The sequence below is a fragment of the Pagrus major genome, chromosome 18 (assembly GCF_040436345.1).
Source record: "Pagrus major chromosome 18, Pma_NU_1.0".
Classification (NCBI taxonomy): Eukaryota; Metazoa; Chordata; class Actinopteri; order Spariformes; family Sparidae; genus Pagrus; species Pagrus major.
This window is the reverse complement of record NC_133232.1, coordinates 18059396-18082180: the sequence shown is the minus strand read 5'-3', so window position 1 is coordinate 18082180 and position 22785 is coordinate 18059396. Positions and strand designations below refer to the sequence as shown.

Genomic DNA, 22785 nt, shown 5'->3' with positions numbered 1-22785 from the left:
TGCCTGCATCAGGTTACAAGAGGATGTAAGGGGCAGGGCTCCTGGACGGTAATGAACAGAATATTTTGAACTTTAAGGACAGTATATGTGTGTTATGATTGTTGCTGATCAATAAATACTTTGTGAGCATTTGGTTGCAGTTAGCTTGCTGATTAGTTAAAAGCAGTGATAATGTGATAGTTCCTGTTGCTCTCTGCCCTATATATGCGACATCCTCGCCCTAACTGTTTGGCGAGCCTTCAGGATAATTGAGTTTAGGTATCATGAGGCTGAGGTCTTGTGAACCCAGGGGGAGCCTGTCTTCCACTTGTAGCATCCAGATGGGGGCCAGAGGAGGGAGGGAGGGCGGCTGCACGTGCCTGCCAGCTCTGTGGTATCTCACCGCTCTTATCAGCTTCCTGCGGTCGCAGCGTGGCATCTCTGAGATCAGGGGCGCTCGTGGTGTCCTGTTCTGCTCTGCCAGCAACAGCTGCCTTATCGTCAGCTCCAAAACAAATTATCTTATCACGGCAAACGAAAAAATTTAGGCTGTGAATGGAAGAAGTTGAAGAATGTTGCCGAAACTACCTGAATTTTCTTGTTGCATGGATCCAATCCAGTCGATGAAATGATTTTGTAATTCAACACCTCTTATTTGGTGTTTGCTTTCCTCTTCAACATGTAGGACTGTGGAAGCTTAAGTTTCCCCCTTACACTCATTTAGTATGCTCCAAGTGTAGCGTCAATTCAATAGCAGTGTGTCGACTGAGTGTCCGTAATTCCATCCCTCTGCATCCTTTGCTTTGCCCCCCCAAATAGCCAAGTGAGCGACAGATCAGTGGGGGGTGGATGCTGTGTGTGGGAACAATTGAGCACCCCCTTTTAGGCTGGCCTGCCTCCCCCCTCCTCACCACATTCCAGACCGGACCACCAAGACCCGCACATAGGGAGCCCTGGAGCTGGGAACACACGGCAACAAAGAGAGCACAGGAGGGACTGACTGAGGCGTACAGAGAGAGAGGGGGGGATTTGACTGACAGGAAAGGGTTTTTTACCAGTCCAACTGAATATCCAGGAGACTGGTGGGTCAGGCAGGAGCTAGAGACTGACTGTGTGTGTGTGTGACACAGGCTTAGGGAATCTGGGGAGGTAACTGGGAGCATGCATGCACTCTGACTCATCTTCACTCAGTCATACAGGCATGTACACAGAGCCTGCTCCTCTGTGAGCACACGCGTCTGTCTAACCAAATAAAAGGTTTTAACACAGGGGCTCACAGTACTTTTTTTTTTACCATGAGTGGACACAGTTAAACGTGACTATTATTTGATGGATCTGTGTGGGTCCTTGTCTGATGCAAACTGTGAGAAATCCCGATCTGGCTTTGTGGTTTTCCACACTCTGAGATGAGGGGAGCAGCCCCTGAAACTCCTTGTTAACACGTCCTGTTTGCACACGGTTAAAGTCGCCTTCCCCCCCCCCCCGCCTGTCCCGACTGACATATCAGTTCATTTTCTGCTCTCCCTGCTCGCTCTTAAGCAGCTCCTTTGGGAGGGAGGTTTTGTTTCATTCCTAATCTTTCCGTCTTCATCCCTGGGTGTTTTTTTCTTTTCCTCTTTTTTTTCACTGTCAAAAGGTGGTTTACTGGTATATTGGTGCCCTGCTCCACTCAGCCCTACCTGTCATCTACCTGTAATGTCTTTTAAACCTTTGCCATTTTCTCTGTGCACAAAGGCTTTCACCTGTCTTGTTAACACACATCTCTTCATAGGTTTTTTATCAAGTCTAAAAGTTAGGAGGCACCAGCCCTTTTTCACCTCTGACACCAAGTACAAAAGAGTATTTAAGTACACCAGAACTAGTGGGAATAAGATGAAATGATGCACAGAGCATTAAGATATTGAACATTTATCAAACCGAATCACAAAATGTGTTGTCTGTGTTTAGTTTAGCATTTTAGACTAGTATGAATGCTTCCATGTTAAGTAGACAGAGAGTTGTTTTTATCACAGCTAATCCCTGTCTTTTTTTGCTTGTTTTGGCAAACTACAAGACGTCACAGTTTGAGTTTAAAATGAGGCAATTGCCGCACATACATAATCAAGAGTAGCAAACACAGGTCTGTGACATGAAGACGGAGAGAAGATATTGATTTTCAACCGCTCGCAAGCTATAAAGGACTAAGTTTGTTTTCATTTTAGTGTTTGATATTGAACAAAAGTTATTTTGAATACTTTGAACCAACATACTGAGGGTTTGGAGCATGCATTGAACTAATATTGAACTAATATTTTGTTACAAGCGTAATGCACTGCACATTGACATGCACTCCACTCATTCTTTTACTCAATCACCAGATCAATCAACCAAACTAGTAAGTATGTGACATATTTTGTGGTTATTATGGAAGCATGTTGAAATCTTTCCCTAAAGATGTTTATTTAGCTGACTGAAAGCCATGAGACTTTCTATACTAACCATTACCAATATATATTACTCATCTGCCAGCTCACCCCCTCTCCATCGTCCAGCTCCTCTGGCTGCTTTTGTGCAGTCGGTGCTTGGTGGTGTGATTTTTTTTTGTTCCTCTGATATTCGAGCCTCTGTGCGTCTCCTTTGTGTTGATCACTTCGACGCTGGTGTCACTCAGCCAGCTGTTAGGAGTGTGGCGAAGGCCTGCGGGCTCTGATCCCAAACTACAGGGGTGGAGCGTGAACCCACTCTTCTACTCTGCTCACTCGCTGAGGTCATCTCACCGTGGTGCTGCCAGTGGGGGGAGTGCAGTTATGATGTAGGTGTAACTCAACCAAGGTTAATTGATTTCCTATGAAGCTGCAATGAGTTTGATGTCTGTGTTGATAGTCGTGATCATGGTTAGGATTTGTGTGAATCACCAGAGGCCCGTGTGGTTAGGGATAGTGGTTAGGGAGCGAAGCCAGGGACTTGCCTGGGTGTTTGGGCTGAAACCCCAGTGCTGGGTGCAGGCCAGATGAGCTGTAATCCCTGCTAATTACTCCCAAGGCCTACATCAAGACTCCCACTGACGAGGCAGTCACTCACACTTAGCTCACTTTTCCAAACTGCAGTTAGCTTAATAGGTTTCCTAATATTTACCTAATCCCTCTGTGTGCTGCTCGGCTCGCCCTTGGATTTATTTTCCTATAAATTATATTGTTTGAGATCAAAACCCCTGGTTTCTCTCCTTTTGCTTCTCCAAAGTCCTTTCTTCTGTCAAACAAAAAAGCAATAGGCAGGTCTTTGGCTGCTTCACACAGCCTTGTGAATTTGACGAGTCGATGCCATGTGTTAAAAGCAGGTCATCAAACCTCAAATTTAAAACATGAAGAAAACAATGGCAGAAATTCTACTGGCTGAGGGCCGATAAGCGAGGGAGGAAAAGAAATTGCACACATCAAAGGATCAAATACTTGGTTAAATGATGGCTCCAAAGCTGCAAATCATTTGGTCAGTGTGTTTTGAGGGTGGTTTTTGCTGGCAGAAAAATTAGTCGCCATGAGGGAATGTGAGTCAACTCACCAGGGGTGGAAATATTGTACATCATTGGAATGGCAAGTAACTTTGATTTATTGACATGTTCAGTACATATCATCAGGAAAGGACTGAGCCATCCATGACTGAGGCCCATTAAACCATTGTACCGTTAGGTTTAGACTTTCTAGTCCCTTTGACAGTCGGCAATGAGTGGTTCTCTTCCCACCGCCTCCGCTGGTGTCCAGTTTCGTAAGGCCCAACAGGTATATCAGAATCTTTGTTGCCCTTTTGTAGCTTTGAGCTTCCAGAAACCTGATCTTGTACCTGACCTCATTCTGCCTGGGGGGCTTTGCTGGGCCCCGTCCTGCCTCAACATCTGGTGGACTTCAGCTGCTTTTGGATGTCTGTTATAAACATTGTCAAAGTCCTGTCCTTAGGAGGGGTTTGCTGGCTTTTACTGGCAACGATGAAATGTATTGTTTGTGTGTCAAGTCTTTTAAAAGCTATCATAAGTTTCAACTAAGTTGGATTTTTTGAATTCTTTTTATGTGGAAATGGAGGGAGGGGTGTTATCATTTGTTATGTGAATCATGCACACGCAAATGCATATGACCAGGCCACAAAGGCTGTTTTCAAGTCGACAGTGTAGTGCGTGGCTCTCGAGCAGTGTGTGAAGCACATCCTAAAGAGGAGCCTATTTGTAAGCTCAACAGTAGTCCATTTCTCTGACAGCACAACAGTGTTTGCCCAGGGTCCCATGGTAAAGCACTTGGCCTAAAGTAAAGAGTGTTTTTCATCTTCTCCTTTAAAGTCTGTTTTCATTTGTGTGCCCTGAGTCAGTGGAAAGACGGAGGGCTGGTGTAGAGGGACAAGCCAGGAAGGTCTTTTGTTCCACTTTTTTTTCTCCTCCTTCTTCTCTTCCCTTGTGATAATCATGCTGTGCTGTAACTTGTCCTCTCCGTTTGTCTGCAAAACCTCTGCCTGTCTCTGCAAATCTTAAACATAACACAGTCTCCCTCTCTCTTTCACTCACTCACATCTCCTCGCTCACACACACACACACGGACCCGGCAAAAGCGCCAAGGTGGAATCTGTAGTAAAAACAGCAGATCAAACAGTGCAACTGTGCGGCCCATCAAAAGGCTCATAAGCTGAAAGAAAGATGTGGAAAGGGTGAAAGATTAGATCAGTTGTTAACGTGAATCATTGCCTCCAACTCCCTCTGACAGATGATGGTGTTGTTTGGAAAAGATTCACGGCTCAGTGATGGAACCAGGTTGCAGTTTAACTTTTTTTTTGTCCACCTGTCAAATGCCTAGTAAATGGTCAAATTTTAACAGCTACACAATAGATTATTACCACATCTGTTTATTTGATAATCAATTAATCGTTTAAGTCATTTTTCAAGCAAAAATGTCAAACATTTGCTTTTAGCTTCATAAATGTAAGGTTTTTCTTCTTTTCTTTGGCATTTATCATAGCAGACGAAGAGTCTTTGGGCTATGGAAAATTGTAATGAGCATTTTTGATGAATAATGAATAGATAGCTGCAAACTAAGTATGAAGGAAAGTTTCTTGATTTACGTGTAAATGTTTTGTCTTGTTTTTGCTGTATGTATGAATTTGTAGAACATACAATACTAGTTATGGGTTATGTGTAAAACCACGTAGCTGAGTGGTTGAGCTTGCACATGTCTGAGAGGCAGTCAGGCCAATCACCAGTGGTTGCTGTATTTACCAGATAGGAAGTCAAACAAGTTGCAGAAAGTTTGTGTGGAGCTCGCTGGGAAAGTGGCCCAAATCCAGTCTCATCCTGAAACAAACCACTTCTGTTTGAAGTAAGAACTCCTCATAACTGTGTTAACATGAATCATGGCCTCAGGCTTTCTCATAGCTAGACACGGAACTGGCTCAAGTGTTTAGGTTTAACCATACGTTTTTATGATCTAATTCCTTCACTGCTTTGATTGTTTATTTCTTGACCTCTGGCAGACCTCAGTGCTCATTTTGGTCCAAATGTTTACTGTCAAGTAAGACAACCATGTTATGCTACGGTAAGATTGCTTAAGGCCTGACTAATTAACACGGAAAGCAGATTAACTTGTATAGATTAGTGACCTCTGAGTCCTTGTACCCTTCCCACTTCACCCCTCTTTGGTGTCCCATCTAATGTTCTGTTTTCACACACCCTTCAACTCTGACATGTTTTCACAAAATATTCTCTACACAATAGTGTTTTTTCCTTTTTTTCCCTAGGTGGTTTGACGCACAGCTATAACGATTAGTCGAATAATCTATTAGTTGTCAACTATTAAATTAATTGTCAACTATTTTGACAATTGATTAATCGGTTTAAGTAATTGTCAAAAAGTCAAAAGTCTATGATTTTGGTTTCTCTTCTTTACTCCTCTGACGGTAAACTGAATTTCTTTGAGTTGTTGACAAAATAAGACATTTGATGAGGAATTCTTGAGCTTTGGGAAGTTATCTTTTTATCGTAAAAGAAATTGACAGCTAAAATCGACAATGAAAGTAGTCTTTACTTACAGCTGTAGTAAGGAGTAATGGCCTTTTTCTGCCTTGCCCAGCAGATTCAACAACAGCTAAATTTACCTCACACTGTTTTGAATGCAAAGGTCAAAGAACCAAACGCAGTCATCCTGCAGATTTCTTTTTTGACCATGAGAGACTTCATATAAACTGTGCTGCAGGTGAACTTCTGAGAAGAGCCCCAGTGGTTGGAATTTGGTTTCTGACTTGTTAAATGTACTCGGGGAGGTGCAGGAGGGAGTTGAAACCCTGACAAAGCAGTGACCTGGGAAGTGGTGTAGGCAGGGAGCTTTTGTGTGGGGAGACAAAGCCGGAGATGCAGCGCCGGGACGGGAGAGGGAAACAGACAGAGCGAGAGGCCAGGGCAATGTTGTGGAATCTCCCCAGGGGCTTCTGGGTAAATGTTCATGGATGACAGCGTTTTGGAATGTTCACAAATGGAGAGTTTTAATTGGCCAGAGGCCCCGACTGGTTTAGTAATCAGAAATGGACTCTGGTGGCAGAGGGCTCAGATGTATGGATCCCAGTGTGAGCTTTGTTTGTGTGCCTTCTTGAAAATAACTCACATGTTGGACAAAATGTGGAAGATTCAGCAGAGATAAACATTTTAATGTGACAATTTCTCAGTCTGGATGAGGAATGGTCTGTGTTTAGAGTTCTGTGGCAGAGAAACACTTCTGTGTAAAAATCAGTAGATGAGACGTGGAGATTGTAATGAGTTCTGCTCTGCCTCGTGCTGTGCTGCAGCAGACATGCCTTTCTTTCTCATCGTAGTCATGCCATGTGACAAGCAAATTTTGGCAGTTTATTGTTTTGACAGCTGTGTAGTGGAATAGATTCTAATTCCTGATTTATTTAAGGAAACGCCATTTTACACAGACATTATCCAAAGCCCTGTGGCTCGCTGCGGAGCTGAGAATACTCACTCCAGAGAGTGCTCGGCTAAACCAAAACTTCCTGCCTCATCAATGGATGGTGAGCATTGTTCTTAGTGGAGTAAATCTCTCATGTCACAACCAGCGCTAGTGTTTCCTGAGCTCACCACTGCTGAGAGGCTTCCTCCCAGTGGTAGATCCGATTATTTATGAGTGTACTGATGTGCTTTCACATTAACCTCTAACAGCTCTGGTTGATGCTGAATCATGGGGCAAATCAACATTAGTGGCTCATCATGTGAGGGATTGCTACTTGCTGGTCAGCTGACTACATGCCAATTGACAAAGCGACATGATAAATGCTACATGCTAGAGTTTGAGGCAGATTTGGATGCATTTCCTGTCTTACCTCTGTGATTATTAGTTAGTTTAGCATCTAATCACTGAGACATAGTACAGAAGTACATGTAGATATACACTATAGAGATTAATGAATGTACAAGTGTACGAGTGAATGCAGCTAGTAGCACAGTATGAACAGAACCAGTAACTAGTCAGTATATACACTACAATCTGTATGTATTAAATCATAAGCCCATTTTACTGATCAGCTGTTTGACTGCATTAGATCAGTATGGTGATGCTCATTGGGAAAACTTTGTTGATGCAGAAGCAAACAAGAGTATAGCACAACCATTTCAGAAACAGGAAAATACAAATACCTCATCTATGAGTGATGAATCCAGTTAACAGCACTAAAACAAGCTAAGGCGCACTCTTAATTTTTTATTGAGGCAAACATGCAGATGTTCTCATTGCGATTCCTGTAAAATAATTTTACTACTTAACTTTAAATGTTTAAAGCCTTTGCCCACTTCAGTAACATCCTTTACAGGCTATAGGCAAGTTATGGGATTAGTGTAATGTCTGAGTCATGGGCTAGCTGGAGGTAAAAATTGCTTTCCGCTCCCTGTGAGGGGCCGCAGATCTGTTGAATGAGTTGTGGAATATCTTGCGGACGTTCAGGTGAATGTAGCACCTGGTGTATCTGAAGGAGAGAGATAGCTATTTGTCCAAACACTGGGGTCTCCTGAAGCTTAGCCAACATTAATGCTTAAAGATACTGAAAAGAAATGCTCTTTACCTTGGGTTTCCTCTGTAGGTGTTCACGATTTAAATATCCTTGATCACATCAGTCTATAAAACCCCTTTTAACATTCATTATAACAACATTTATACTGTCAGCCCCTCACGTATGTCTGGAGACAGCAGTCAAGTGTGACACATTCAAGCAAAGAAAAGGACAAAGTTTGGCATTGCTGCCCACCATGTCGTTAAAACACTTCAGTCAGATTCAGAAGTCCCGTGCCAGCACATTTCAGGCTCTCTTCGACATTCCTAATGAACTGAGAGCTGAAAAGCATTATTGGTTTGGCCAAAACTGCTATAAACTTGTCATGACTCTATTTTAGTAAGAGGCTAAAGTGTAGAAACAGAGTAGGTGGAAGTATCGCCCTGCCCTGATTATCTCCATATGAACAGGCGAGTCTCTAATAATGGTTTCCGCTTACAGCAGAATGTTGAACATTCTCTCCATCCGCGGTAATTCTGCCATAGCTCAGTGCCATGTACACCCATGTACATGGCGTATAAGTGTGTAAGATAGATGTAATACATGGATGTGTGTTTCACTTATTTTAAAGTTCAGTTTAGTTCTTTCTGGATGAGAATGTTTCACTGGTTTCACTCTCCTTAACACAGTTTCAACACAGGTCTTTAGCCCACTTTTCATTGTGAAATTACACACAAGTAAATATAGCTTTCAATGATCTTTTTGACCAAGAGGAACATTGTTATTTAATGTTTCATTTCCCAATGAAATTTTTGAAACCTTTGACCTTTAGTACCACTATTTAATGCACTGATGGCAGTAAAGTAATGGTCAGGTTGTCTCAGACGTAACTGAAAGAACTGAAGAGCTGTAGCTGAAGAGCTAGGAAAATCTGGAAAGGGGATGTGAACAAGACACACTTTTCCTCCTTCAACTACTGCTGGCATGATGCCCTTGAGCAAGAGTCTGCGGTTGTACTGAGCAGCAGCCTGACGTGAATGTGTGGATGTTTGTAAGCTTCCCTCCCCCTGCAGCTACTCCTCCAGGTTGTAAATAAGACTTAGCTCTTAGTCTGCGCGCCTAGTTAAAGGATTTCTTGTAATATGGGGGGGAAATATCATCTTGTACCAGAGCACTTTTCTTGACTGCACTATGAAAACTTTGTGGTATAAAACAGGACGCTGAGGGCTCAGATACTGCATGTTCCACGCTTCATAATTTGACTTTGGCATATTTTGTTTTGAAGCACAAAAGACTGATCTCATTCGTGAGATTCCCCTGCTTAACCCTGCACAATTATGGAGCCTTGAACACATTTATTCCATCAGTTTGAATAGATGTGTGGGTTTAATTTCAAAATGACATCCACCAACTTTGGAACAAAATTAGTTCCTTTCCAAAGTTATTACTGAAAGCTGATAAAAGCAAAGCACTTTGAGACTTTTTCTTTCAAACTGCAGATTTATTTATTTTTTTCTTTATTGAGGGCCAAATGATCAGAATTGTTTGATACGTTGAATTACTGACTGAGACACTAATTGGAAAAGCTTTTCCAAAAAGGATAAATGGCATTTTTGAATGAGTAAAGGAATTTTTTTTTTTTTTTTTTATCCACATAAAGACCACAACTGTAGAGTCCTTACAGATGAAAGAAAGGGGTGATTTGACAGCATGCTCTAACAGGAAGGAATTTAAGACGGGAATAACTTAGAGAAATTGCTATCATTTTGGAAATGAAATATGAAGCCTTTTAATCACGGCCTTCACATGTGGCTTCACCTCATGTCCCCTTTACTTTGCCTGTTTTTTTTTATTATTCTGCTTAGAATTTTACTCATAAGGCGTCTTTATTACGACCAAACCTTCACATCTTAAGTAACGTCATGGACTTCTCAAAAGACCATAAGTCAACAGTGCATGACAGGATGGGGCGAACAGAAAGTTATCCAACAAATGGCACCAATCCTGTAACCCCCCCCCCCAGGATAATTACAGCCTAGACAGAGGTGAGGAGCAAGAGGAGAATGTTATGGCTGCAGGGCGTGCAAATTTACAACAGTCTGTGTGAGTAATGCTCAGTAGACTGGCAGCCCTCTCCTTTACATGTTACAGCACGGAGGGTAATATGCCAATTAATAGTCCAGCTTTGTATTCATAAGTGTTGTTGTGCATACTTGACACTTTTGAATATGTTAGGTGCTAAATTTTATGTGCTGGACTTCTGAAGCTCAATGAGGCCGACTTGGAGCATGTTCACACATTTTCATGTTTTGAAGTTAAATTGTCCCACTATTCAACATCTCAAATTACCTGCATTCCACTGGGACTGAATTAGTATGTACATAGACTATGAGCGGCATACAGTTTATCATTTAATTATTTACAAATGTTGATGTCTGTGTGAAAGCTCAGAGGTTTGGTTCAGTCGCAGACCTCGAGGCTCCAATTAGTGGCAGACATCGGTGAATAGTTTGTGACACACCGTACCCCATGGGCTCCTTCGCAGCTCGCTTAGCAGCTTTAGTGATGTCCAAACTTTAGAAGGGTACAGAAATAATCCTTTTATGACTTGAGATTGGGGTTTATGAGTGTTACGGTCTTCTATTTATATCTTTTGCATGTGTGTGCGACTTTTACGACCCTTGATTGCTTGTATGTACGGGTTTTTTTTTTGTGTTGGTGGTGTTATTATTGGAGTGTTTGGGGGGCAAGTTACTGTGTGTGGTGGATGTGCTGGCTGGCGGACGGGGGGGGGGGGGGGTCAGAGGACAGGACCTCTCTCAGAGGAGTGGCTGTTAACCCCTGACCTCGCTGGTTAAGCCTGCAGGGTGGTGGCGGTCGAGGCGGAGGTGGGGGGCACCCTGAGGTCCGTCTGGTTCAGGGGCACATGATGGCAGGCAGAGGGGGCGGTGAGGTGTCTAATCTGGTTTTTGTCTATGAGGCGTTTTCACCTCCCCCACCATCCTTCCTCCGAGAACAGAGTTTGAGAAGCAGGACAATGTCAAAGGGAAGTGACTTATTTTATGAGCCATTTAAAGGGGACGGTGGTCCCCCCACAAAGGAAAGGCACAGAAGCAGTGGAGAGCTGATGAATAACATGACACAGAGTCACATGTTTGTTTACAAGATGCTGCCCTCACCATAAATGGCAGTTTTCCTCTTCTGAGCTCCACTTGAAAAATATTCTGACTCTGTGTCTTATTACATCTTAAAGTACTTGGGAAGCTGTAGGAGTGAGAGGCCCCTTAAAGGAGCTCCATAAGGCAGCTGAGAGCCAGTTCACCCATCACACAAAGACTATTCATGCCAGTGATGGTAGAGGAATGACTGATGCATCCACTGACCAAACTTATTGTGAAATAGCGAGGCTGAAACATGTCACGCAAAGTCCGGCATGATGTTGATTTTTATAGGATCTAACTGTTCTTGTTACCCGTTCTCTCTCTTGTGTTCCAGCCGTGCCGTTTTCTCTCCCAGCGGTTTGAGGAATTGGCTGCCAAAATGTTTTCACAAAGTATGCATTAGCTAAGAATCTTCAGTTTTCGGAGACTTAATCCTTTGAGCTAACAATGTGACATTTGTGCAGACATTCCTGTGAAATATTGACCATCTCACTTTTATTTGTGTACTTTGGTAACTAGGGCTATTTTCCACGTGGATATAGGCCTTTTGATTGTGCGCCTGTGCTGTGGGCAAGCAGGGGGCCCTGCTGGAGGAGAGACTGGAGGACTGTTTCACCTAAAAGTTCTGTCTGTGTGTGTGTAACTGTGTCTGTAAGTGTATGTGTACTGCTCCCTGTACCTCCAATCGCACTGGTACAAAGAGCCATGTGTTGAGCAGTGATGTGATGTGTGAATATGTTTAGGTAGGGGCTGCCAAGTGTGTGTGTGTTCGTGTTCGTGTTCGTGTTCGTATTGGAGGGGGTCGGGTGGAATGGGTGAGGACTGCAGGGAGAGAGATGAGTTTGGGGAGAGGACTGTGAGAGAAGGAGTGACTTGAAGCTTATTTGGACTTGATCCCAGACAGAGGGGTCCAGTTTATGGCGCCAGGGTGCATCCCTCCCTCTGATGCCCAGTTTAGATGATTGTCCTGCTAAGAGTCACTTGTGACCCTGCAGTTTGATTTCTTAACATTTCAGATTCTATTTTAGAAATGCAGGGAAATTCTCTAAACATGTTTTGCTGCTCAGTTTGATGGTCTGTGTTGTTTGCAAATGTGATTACCTTAAAAGTCCAGGCTAGAATGAAGTCTGATTTACAATCTGTATTAAGGTATGCATGTGTAAAATAACAGAAGTCACCAAAGTTACCTGTTTTTCTAATACAGCTTGATGGGCATTTATATTACATGCACACATGGAATGAAAACAAGCTAAAGATGTCACAGAGAAACAAATCTACTTGGCTCTGGCTGTTATAGTGACACATAAAACATGGCGACCAGCAGTGAAGGTAGCAGACAAATTCCACAGTCAACGATAAAACCGGAGGAACTTTAACAACCGGAAAAGAAAAACCAGCATTCACTTCAGTCTATTAAGTAACAGAATAGAAAGTTTGTTCATGCTAAAGAGAGCAGAAATAAAAGTGAGAAAAGGCAGTCATCTTTACTAGAGCTGTAACAATTAGTCGACTAATTGATTAGTTGATTGAAAGAAAATTAGTTGCCACCTACGTTGGTAATGATTCAATTGTTTCAGTCATTTTTCAAGCCAAAAAGTCGAACAGTCTTTGGACTGTTGGTTGAACAAAAGAAGCACTTTGTAGACGTCACTTTGGGCTCCTCAAAATTGTGATGAGCATTGTTCAAAGTTATTTTTATTGATTTAAAAAATGAATCATCAGAATAACCAGCAGATTAATCGATATTGAAAATAATTGTTAGTAGCAGCTCTAATCTTAACCAATTCTTTACCTGTTCATTCACCAATAAATAGCATTATTGTAGTAGCTTGTAGTTAGGTGCTTCATATGCTTCAGACATAATTTTCCTGTCTTTTGTCATCATTTGGAGGAAGTTGCATGGGTTTGTATACCGTAAAAACTTTTATGTCTTGAAACACAAATTCAAAATAGTTCAGTTGAAAATGAAGACGATAAGATTAAAGAATAAGCATGGAAGAAACTCACTGTTACAAGACCCAGCTACCTCTGTAGTTCACAATTTTGAGTTCCCTGTAGCTTTGAATCTAGTACTGACACATGTTTAGGTTTCTTTTATAAGAAACCTATCACACCATGTGAAACTGAAGTTATGCCCTCTTAAAGCTAAGTAAGTCTTGGATGTTTGATGAGTCTTTCAGTGAATGCTGGAAAACTTTACAGGTAATGTTAAAGCTCCAGTACAACATGGCAGCTCTGTAAGTAGCAGTAACCTGTGCATGCACAGTGAGCACGAGCTGGTGGGGAAAACTAAACAGGCCGTTGGTGCCTGGATGCAGTGAAAGGATCCCTGTGTTCTCCTAAATTCCACCAGCCACGTTTAAAACAAAACATTATTGCAGCTGCGACTTTGCATTCGTCCTCCCCTGACCCTCCTTTTAATTGGATGTTAAACTCACTTTTGACAAAGTTGGAACTTGCTGTTTTATCAAAGACAGGATTTAGGTTTTGAATAAAGGTTTTGATTAGAAACTGGAGTAAAAGCTCAGAGAAGGTTGTGTTTAGGTTGTTGGCCTCCACGTTAATGCAGATCTGTTTGAAAATGTTTTAACAGTTGAAGGTTGTCACTCTACACGAGCAATTTCAGCTTGCCAACTGCATTGAAGTTCCAAAACAGAAAAACACTTCACATCTCTCCTGTCTGGCATGCAAGGGCCACTTGAGCAAGCAGCTTTTCACTGTTTCCAGCAAGTGGATTTGTGCTGGTCTTAAAGTGTTTACAGAGAAAGCATTAAAAAAGAGAGCATCTCCGTTCAACAATGGATCACGTGACAGACAGATGCTTTAGGCTACATGGAAATCATACATATTCATTTGTGAAAAGGTTCTGAATTGTACAACAGATGAACAAAGCTTAATTTTCCTGTCGCTTTTCTTGCATTTTTTAAAAAAATTGATCCGTTCCACCCCTCTCTTTCTCCTCTCTCACTGCCCTTTGTCTCCATTTTCATTTGTCACTAGGCAAAAACTTCTGTTTATTCTTTGTCCATGATTTTATTTAAGCTAACTGTGTTTCATTTGTTCACTTATCACTTTAACTTCCGGGAGAGAGTCCAAGAGTGAGGAAGGAAATCGGTGAATGTGACTAAACATAAAATGAATAAGATTTTAATCCACCACCTCTTCAGTGAACCTGTGCCTGAGTCACATCAGATAGATTTTCATCAGCAATGGTGGTTATATAATGATGAAGACAGGAACTCCCCTGATCCCACACTATTTACCTCTTTCGTTTTGAATGAAAGATGCCTAGTTTGGAAATTTTGCAATATTTATCTCTGCCGAGGAGGTTATGTTTGTGTGTTTGTTGGTTTGTCAGCGGAATTACACAAAAAATACTAAACAGATTTTCACAAACCCTGGATGTAGGATGGGTCCCGGCCCAGAATAGACTCAACGTTTGGTGCGGATCCAGTTAAAAGGATGGATCCAGGAATTTTTCTCACTTTCTTTATTGCAAGATATTGCCTTTCTTGACATTTACGTGGCTGCTTTGAATTTGGTCTACTGACACTACAGGTGCTGAAGTATTTATTAACTTCATATTTATTCATGGATGTGTTCCTGTACCATTGAATAACAGCTGAGAAAAATTGCAAGACTCAGAAGGATGTTTGGGAAGTGATACCAGAACCATAATTGTCAAGACAGTTTCCTCCAGTACTAAAACTGACAAATCCTGAGCAATTGTAGAGTTGTCCGTTTAACCAAGAGGGGGCACACATCGAGCTGGATACAAAGCCATAGTGATGGCAAAAAAGCCTTTTTAGATTTATCTGCATCAATGTGCACATGGCTGGAGTCAAAGTGGGTGAAGAGGTAATCCTCTCCTCTTAAAAGTCTGTGTTGTAGAAGGACACAGCACTTGGGGAAAGCTACAGCACTGAACTATCAATCAGGACGGGGAAGTGCCAGGATAAGAGCAAGGCTCTATAAAGTGGCCAGCTAAAGACTGCTCTGAGCTGAGTTTTGCAATTAATCCACTTAAGTGCAGTTAAGAGGGTTTTCACAGCAAAGGTGCATTTGATTTGGTGAGGGGTGAAGTTATTACTTGATATTTGAAAGGTTTCATCCAGACAAAAGTGTGAAATAGTGTTTATCTTCAATGTGTAACCCATCAGACGTTAACAAAGCCACTCTATAGGTGCACAGATTGGGTCTTGAAGTATATGATTTAAATGATATCACTTTTAGACACCTAGTGTTCTTGTTTTTGTTTGTTTTTTATTAATTCTAACATCACTGAAAGTATTTTGTATTGATGTGACTTTTGATGGTCATGTGGTGACAGTGTATTCTCCTCGTCTCTTGCAGGAGCCCCGTTGAAAGTGTGTCCGCAGGGTTTCTCATGCTGCACGGTGGAGATGGAGGAGAAGCTGAGCCAGCAGAGCCACACAGAGATCAAAGCTCCCGTCTCCAGGCTTAGCACCAACCTACAATCCACCTTCAAACAGAGGCACGACCACTTTGACAGTAAGCAAACACACCCAACACAAACTAACACACACATGCACAGCAGCCACTTTTCAGGCTACACTGTGCCGCTGGCTAGTGTCCCTACAACAGCGCTTGTGTTGCATGATTTTTGACGGACGCTCCCACCTGCCAGTGCACTGCACGGAGCGGAGACAGTCAGTCTGTGTCCGTTGGCCCGTCCACCTGTCTCTCATCGTCTCAGCTCCCTGCCTCATCGTTCCCCCACCACCCGCTTCCCTTCACTCCAGAGAGACGTGCACGCTTCCAGACGGACCACACACATCTTCAGATTTAGTCTTCTCTGTACTTCCTGTTCCTCTGTGTGTGAGCACATGTGTGTATGCCTGTAAATATTGGGATCAAGTTTCCCTGGGAGCGCATGGGAACACAACATCGGTGCTGAGTCACCAAGGAATTGGGGCAGCTTTGAATACCTTCAGCCACCCGACAGTGCCACCGCTGCAGCTCTGCAGGAAAGACGCTTGATGAGATAAGATAGAGAGGAGCAGACACTATTTTTCTGACAGAATGATGAAAAAAGAGAGAAAGTGGTTTGTAAAGTTTTCTAACTGCATTTGAATTTCGCTTGTTATGTACATGGATTTGTGCGTGCGTGCCTGTGCATACGCAGGTCAGAGACCTTCAGGTCTTATGTGTCTGTGAAGGGGAGTGAGGGATAGTCAGTAATGGCGAGCATGTGTATTGCAGCCAGATGTGAACAGGAATGTGACGTGTCGGAATGCAGTGGCTGCTCGAGCCGTCCCGCCCCTCGTTTTCTCCTCTCTCACTGCCCTTTGTCCCCATCTCATGCCTCGCTCTCCCAAAAACCCCTCTGTTTGCCTCTCAGACCCTTCTTTCTCATTTCATCTCTCTCTACTATGTCTTGCTGTTGATCATGTTTCACTGCATATATCTCCCTGTGTCTTTGCTGCCTTGTTATACAAATCAGATGGTGCTTTCTGTGACATTGTTTGCTAATGTATGTTCACTTTTAATGGTCTGGTCTAAAACATGACAACAAATTGAGAAAATTGGCCTCTATAAGTTTCAAGAGTGATGGTGTTTTTAAACGTCAAAGATATTTAATTTACTGTCCTAGAGGGCAAAGAAAACCACAAACTGTTCATATTTCAAGGTAGAAACCAGTGAATTCTGCTGAGAAAATGACTTTTCACCTACTTTCTGTTGATTTGATTAATTGAAAAATCATCGTAACTCTACATTTTAAAAACTTGCTGGGCTGATTTTAAAGTAGAGTTCTGCCAACTGGCTTTTCTTTTTCTTTACATTTACATCTTTACATCTTTACATTCAGTGATATATTATGACCTCTCCACCTTACATAAAATTAAATTTAAAACAAAATCCTCAAACAAAGTTCTCAATTTGATTAAAGGGATTCATCAGATCAAATGGAGCACCAAGCCAATGCTGATACATAAAATAATGTTTTTACTTGTCAAGTAATGTACTATAGTAGCACATTTAAACAATGAATAGACAAAAAATAAAGCTGTGCAGCATTCGCATTTTGATTCAGAATTTTAATAACGTTATGAATGAAGCATCAAACTATTCAGTACAGCCCTACCTGGAAATCAAATTAAATATAGTTCCCTAAAGTCTATGTAGTGACTTTTAGATGGTCCATTAATTTTACCAGGAAATTAGAAAAATTTCCAATATTTCTTAATTAAATTGTTCATGTACAGTTTCATATTATCTGTCAGAATCAAACCTTTCCTAACTTTGCCATCTGCAACTACCTTAATTGCGGCTTTGTGCTTTTTTTTCTTCTGAGAACAGCAGTAATTGTCTGAATAAGAAAGAGAGAAAATTTTCATGGTTACTTTGCATTTTGGTGTACTGAGGCTACAGTTGCTAATTATTCGATTTATTTATGGGTAACTTTCTGTATCACACCTGACAAAAATGCCATGACTTGAAATGATTTCTGCATCATTGATTTTGAGGAAGTGATACCACAACCACAATCAAGACGGTTTCCTCCAGTACTGTAGGGTCTTCTGTTTGACCAAGAGGGGGCAGCCGTCGAGCTGACGGCACTTCATTTACCTTCCTCCCCTTCGGTGCCCCCTCCTCATCACTGTAGGCAAGTTGCTGCTGTCTCTGAACTGTTAGATGTGGGATCTCTTTACAAAGGCCTGCTGTGCTCTCCTCCACCTGGGCCATTAGAGCGTCTCTCTCACTGGATACGTGACAGGCTCATGTTGCTGCACCATTATTTCCTGTTGTCACATGGAGACACCCAGAAGGAGACACTTCCCGTCATTGAAAATGCCACAGGAAGTGCTTATGGTCATATTTACCGTTATTGAGAATGACTGCCCACGCTGATGACTTCAGCTAAATGCTCAAGAGAAATGTGGCGCATATGTCCATAAACACAGCTGCAACAGTACATGAAAACAGACGCAACAACATACACTCGCACACTAACAAACTCAGGAAGTGGTGTATGTGATTAGGCAGGCTCTCATCATGCGCCTGGAGCAGGGAGTCATGGCCAATTAAGACCAGGGCCAGAAATAGTTCTCCCCTCTCTGTGTCTCCTCTCTGTGTGTTTGTCCTGGCCTCAGCCTGCCTGTCCTGTTGCACTGACCCCATCCTGCAGAGCAAGCCTATGTCTGGGCTTTAAGCACTTGGATTAAGGCCCCTTGTCTCCAGACACACACACACACACATACACAACAAGAGACATCCATCCGAAGCCCCTGAAGTCCAACAGCAGGAGGGACAGAATCCCATCCCATAAGAAAAGGGAGAAGCGCAGGGACTAATTGGCACAAATAGGATGCAATTACTGCCTGGGCTGGGATTGGGAGGAGCAGAGTTTATAGGGACACGGGTGGGGGGTGGGGGGGAGGGGGGAAGCTCCTTGGAGGAGGAAGTAGGAGGGAGGAGTGGGAGGAGATCGGTCAGCTCCTCTGTTCCCGTGATGGATCGGGCCTAAACTCATCGCCCATAATTTAGGGCCTTCACTGCAACATGTGGAAATGATGACAGCAGGGTGAGGGGAGGGAGGAAGGAAAAGACGGACACTCTCAGAGGCAGAAGTTGTCCCTCTTCCTCACATTTCGCTACAGCTCACACTCTCTCCCGTGTAACCTTTCACCCAGATTCTGTCAGACCATTGGCTGAGCGACAGCAGCATTTTTTAATGGAAAAATCCTGAGGGAGTGCTCAGCTCCTCGGCCTGTTGGCAGACGGCTGCATGTCATAAACTGTTTTTAATGACAATGCAAGATGCCTGAGTAATGCTGCTCATACTTCAGACCCCTCGGCCTGGGCCAAAGAGCCTCCACCCCCCACCATCCTGCTGCTGCCGCTCACACACACCCTGCGTAGGCCGCTCTCTTTTTAACCAGTGGGTTTGTCCAAACTCATTACTGAGCTTATCTGTTTAGCATATAGGCATTACCACTCTAATAGAATGTAGAAAGGAAATAGAGAAATTTAGGCTCCTGCTTCATGCCTCTTCCTCCTCTTCCTCCTCACCTCCTCCATCTCCTTTCACTGACTTTAAACTTGTGGCTACTATGACATTCCAGGGGTGGGGGTGGACCTTTTGTTTTAATCTCTGTCAATGGAGCGTGGAACTTGGTGCCCTCTCCCGTGTGTGTGTGTGTGTGTGTGTGTGTGTGTGTGTGTGTGTGTGTGTGTGTGTGTGTGTGTGTGTGTGTGTGTGTGTGTGTGTGTGTGTGTGTGTGTGTGTGTGTGTGTGTGTGTGTGTGTGTGTGTGTGTGTGTGTGTGTGGTAGGGAAGGGGGGGGGTTACAATGATGGCGGGGAGGTAAATGGAGGGGCTGCAGTGTTTCCGGTATCCTTGGCGACACAGTGGGGATTTGGAGTTAAAAAAGCCCTCAACATAACCCGCCCCAAGCCGCCCTCACCCCTCCCCTACGAGATTTTTTCTTTTTAGTGTGTCAGTCTGAAGTGGAAGTGACAGCGCTACTTGGGGAGTGTGTGTGTGTGTGTGTGTGTGTGTGCACGTGTGTGTGTGTGCGCGCTGGTGGCAGGGAGCGTTTAGTGACTCCCTCTGTGAGAGCATGGGAACTTTACATTTCAAAGCCAAGTAGAGGGCACCCAGAGAAACTGCAGCAGGACAGAAGTTTTGTGAGCACGGGGCAGCGAGGGGGAGACAAAAAAAGAGAGATGAGTGAAAGAGGGTAAGTGTATGCTTGCATGCACGCGAGACTGAAGGTGTAGCATTTTTCAGAGACTCAGAGGAATTCTCATTTTGTTCAGATTAAGAAAGTTGGGGGGTGAGGGCAGGGGGGTGTCTGTGGGAGAGGGGGGCCTGGATTATTGGGGGTGGGGGGAAGCGGCGATGGGGGTGATGGACATTCCTCAGGATGAAGTAGGTCATTGTTCCCTGTCTCTAGTGAAGAGAGCTCTCTGAAGGAACTGATGAAGTGAAAGCAGCGGAGGGAGGGAGATGCAGGGCTGGATGGGGGGTACAGGTCCATATACGGGAGGGGAGGAGGTGGGGGGGTGGTCGCATTATTCAGTAATCCTATTGAAAATGCCTCTGAAGGACAGTCCAAGAGAAGTCGGGAGAAAGGAAAGCGAATGGAATGTGACAACAGAAAAATGCCATTGATGGTGGTCAGTTTGAAGCGGCTTGATGTGGAGAGACGTCTCTCCTGAATGGCAAGTCTACAGCCTGACAGAGATGCTCCGGCTCCACCTCTCACCCCTCCTGCTTCACTCCTCTCATCCCCTCTTTTCCAACCGTCCTTCTTCCCATAACCATAACACATTCCTTTGCCTTTCATCCAAGATTTTATGCTTAAGCTGTTTCTGTTGAGAATCTGAAATGTTAGGATATGGTGCACAGGTGGAGTGGAATTAACCAGCAATCTGATTTCAAATGGTGGCAGCTGCACAGAAAGCAAAGGTGCATCAAGACTTTTAGATGAATTATAGTACAGCCATGCGTCAGTAGTGTTGCACTTTTGAAATGTTCATTTTGTCCATCAGCAGCAATATTTTCATTATTTACATACACTGCGGTCATGCTGGAGTCTGTATATTTACAGTGTGCTTGTGTGTTGCCAAATGTTTTGTAACTGGATACTCAAAGTGTGAACTTGCTGTGCACAAACAATTGAAATCATAAGGAGAAGTTCCTGAGTTCAAGATGGATATAATCAGCTGTGTGTAGATGTTCCTAACATTGTTATCCATCATACAAATTGAATTTCCTGCGTGGTATCTTTAAAATATATCTCTCCCTGTAGACGGACATGAAATGTGAACATTGTAAGATTGTTTGTTCTGCTTCTTTGGCAGACTCAACACGTAGTCATCGCACTAATCCCCCTCCTCTTTCTTGTCTCCGCAGAGTTTTTCCGTCAGCTTTTGAAAAATGCAGAGGTCTCGCTTCACAACATGTTTGTGCGAACATACGGGTTGATGTACGTGCAGAATGCAGAGCTGTTCAAGGACTTCTTCGCGGCCCTGACTCGATACTACGTGTCCGGCAGCACTGCCGTCAACCTGGACTCCATGTTATCAGAATTCTGGGCGGACCTCCTGGAGAGGATGTTCCGGCTGGTCAACGTGCAGTACGAATTCAGCGACGCCTACATGGAGTGCATCAGCCGGCACACAGAGCAGCTGCAGCCCTTCGGTGATGTGCCTCGCAAGCTCCGCATCCAGCTGACAAGGGCCTTCGTGGCTGCACGCACCTTTGTGCGTGGCCTGGCTCTCATGCCAGAGGTGGTCAACAAAGTTTCCACGGTAAGTTAGAGGCGACCGTGAAGCTTTTGTCTTTTTCTAAAAAAGGTCAGTCAGACACTGAAAGCCCTGTCCATCCCTCCCTTCTGTGTCTTACTTCATGTATTTCTTGGAAAAACTGGCTGTGATACCATTAGTCTCTGATAACATAAACCACTCTGACTCCTTTGACTCCTCTGGTATGACATGTTTTTCCACTGTAGTGAGTAATTCATTGGTGATTAGATTATACAACTTTGTAGACTTTGCTTATAAAATTAATGGTCATGCTTTTTCACAGTTGAAGTATGTGTCTATGACGGTGTTAGCAGAGTGTTTTCGCTGTAGTGCAATGATAACAGCTGCTCACTGCCCCCTGCCTCCTCCAGGTCAGTGCGTCTCCCAGCTGTGTGCGAGCGGCCATGAAGATGTTGTACTGTCCCTACTGCTCGGGCCAAGTGGCCCTGAAACCCTGCCAGAATTACTGTCTGAATGTGCTGCGTGGGTGTTTGGCCAACCAGGCTGATTTGGACACGGAGTGGAACAACTTCCTTGGTGAGCTTCCATCATGTGAACAAGGACACCTTCTGCAGCCATTATTAAACTTACATGACCTGTGGTAGTAGCTTGAAGTGTTTGATCTGGAAACCGTGTGTATTTATACAACTCCCTGTTCTTTTACAAGTTGCCACTGCAGTGCTTCATATTTTACTGAAAAGTAATTACATTTTGATCTAATCTACTCCAGCCATATCTTAACATCCATCTCCCTCTACCCCTGTGGGCATGGAAACCAGTGTGACATGATGGGGGCATGATGGAGCTGAGGTGCTTAGCTGATAGAAATAGTGTATTTTTTCAAGTGTATTCAGTAGGTTTATTTAGCTTCAGGAAAGCAAGAGCATGTTTGACAAAGAAACAAGGTGTTTATTGTAAAACATCATGTACGAACACATTCCTCATTCTTTATCTTGTATAAGTAAAGGCGGGGTTGTACTGGTTGTACATGTTGTGACCTACAGGATGAATGCAGCTCCTGTGTTGTGTAAACACAGACCCAGATCAGTTTCATTACATTCAGGGTGGTGCAGGTATCCACTGTTCTGCTCAGTATGTTTTATATTTATTCTACATGACACACTCATGTGACAAAAGATGTTTCCTGTCTTCTATACCATTGTAACGCGTGTCCCTGGCTGCTGACACTGCTACGGTGTGTGGAGGCTTCTGGTTTCTATAGCAGCTTTACTCTGCCATGATCTGAGGGCTCAGTTTCACTGGTTAACATATCCCTGTTCTCAGGCATGTGCTTCCCCCTAGTGGCAGGTTATTGTAACATCAAGCTTGGCTGATGAAGTCATTACTTTGCAAGGAATCAATTTCTTGTGCTACCTTTTCTT

The 22785-nt window shown here is 43.4% G+C and overlaps 1 protein-coding gene across 1 annotated transcript in view; it reads left to right on the top strand.

Annotated features, from left to right (window-relative positions):
- Positions 1-22785, top strand: part of gpc4 (glypican 4) — a 31969-nt gene that overhangs the window by 6200 nt on the left and 2984 nt on the right. The window contains exons 2-4 of the mRNA XM_073486671.1: positions 15483-15641; positions 21012-21409; positions 21775-21940. Of these exons, the coding sequence (XP_073342772.1) occupies positions 15483-15641; positions 21012-21409; positions 21775-21940 (723 nt within the window). The remainder of the gene's footprint in view (positions 1-15482; positions 15642-21011; positions 21410-21774; positions 21941-22785) is intronic.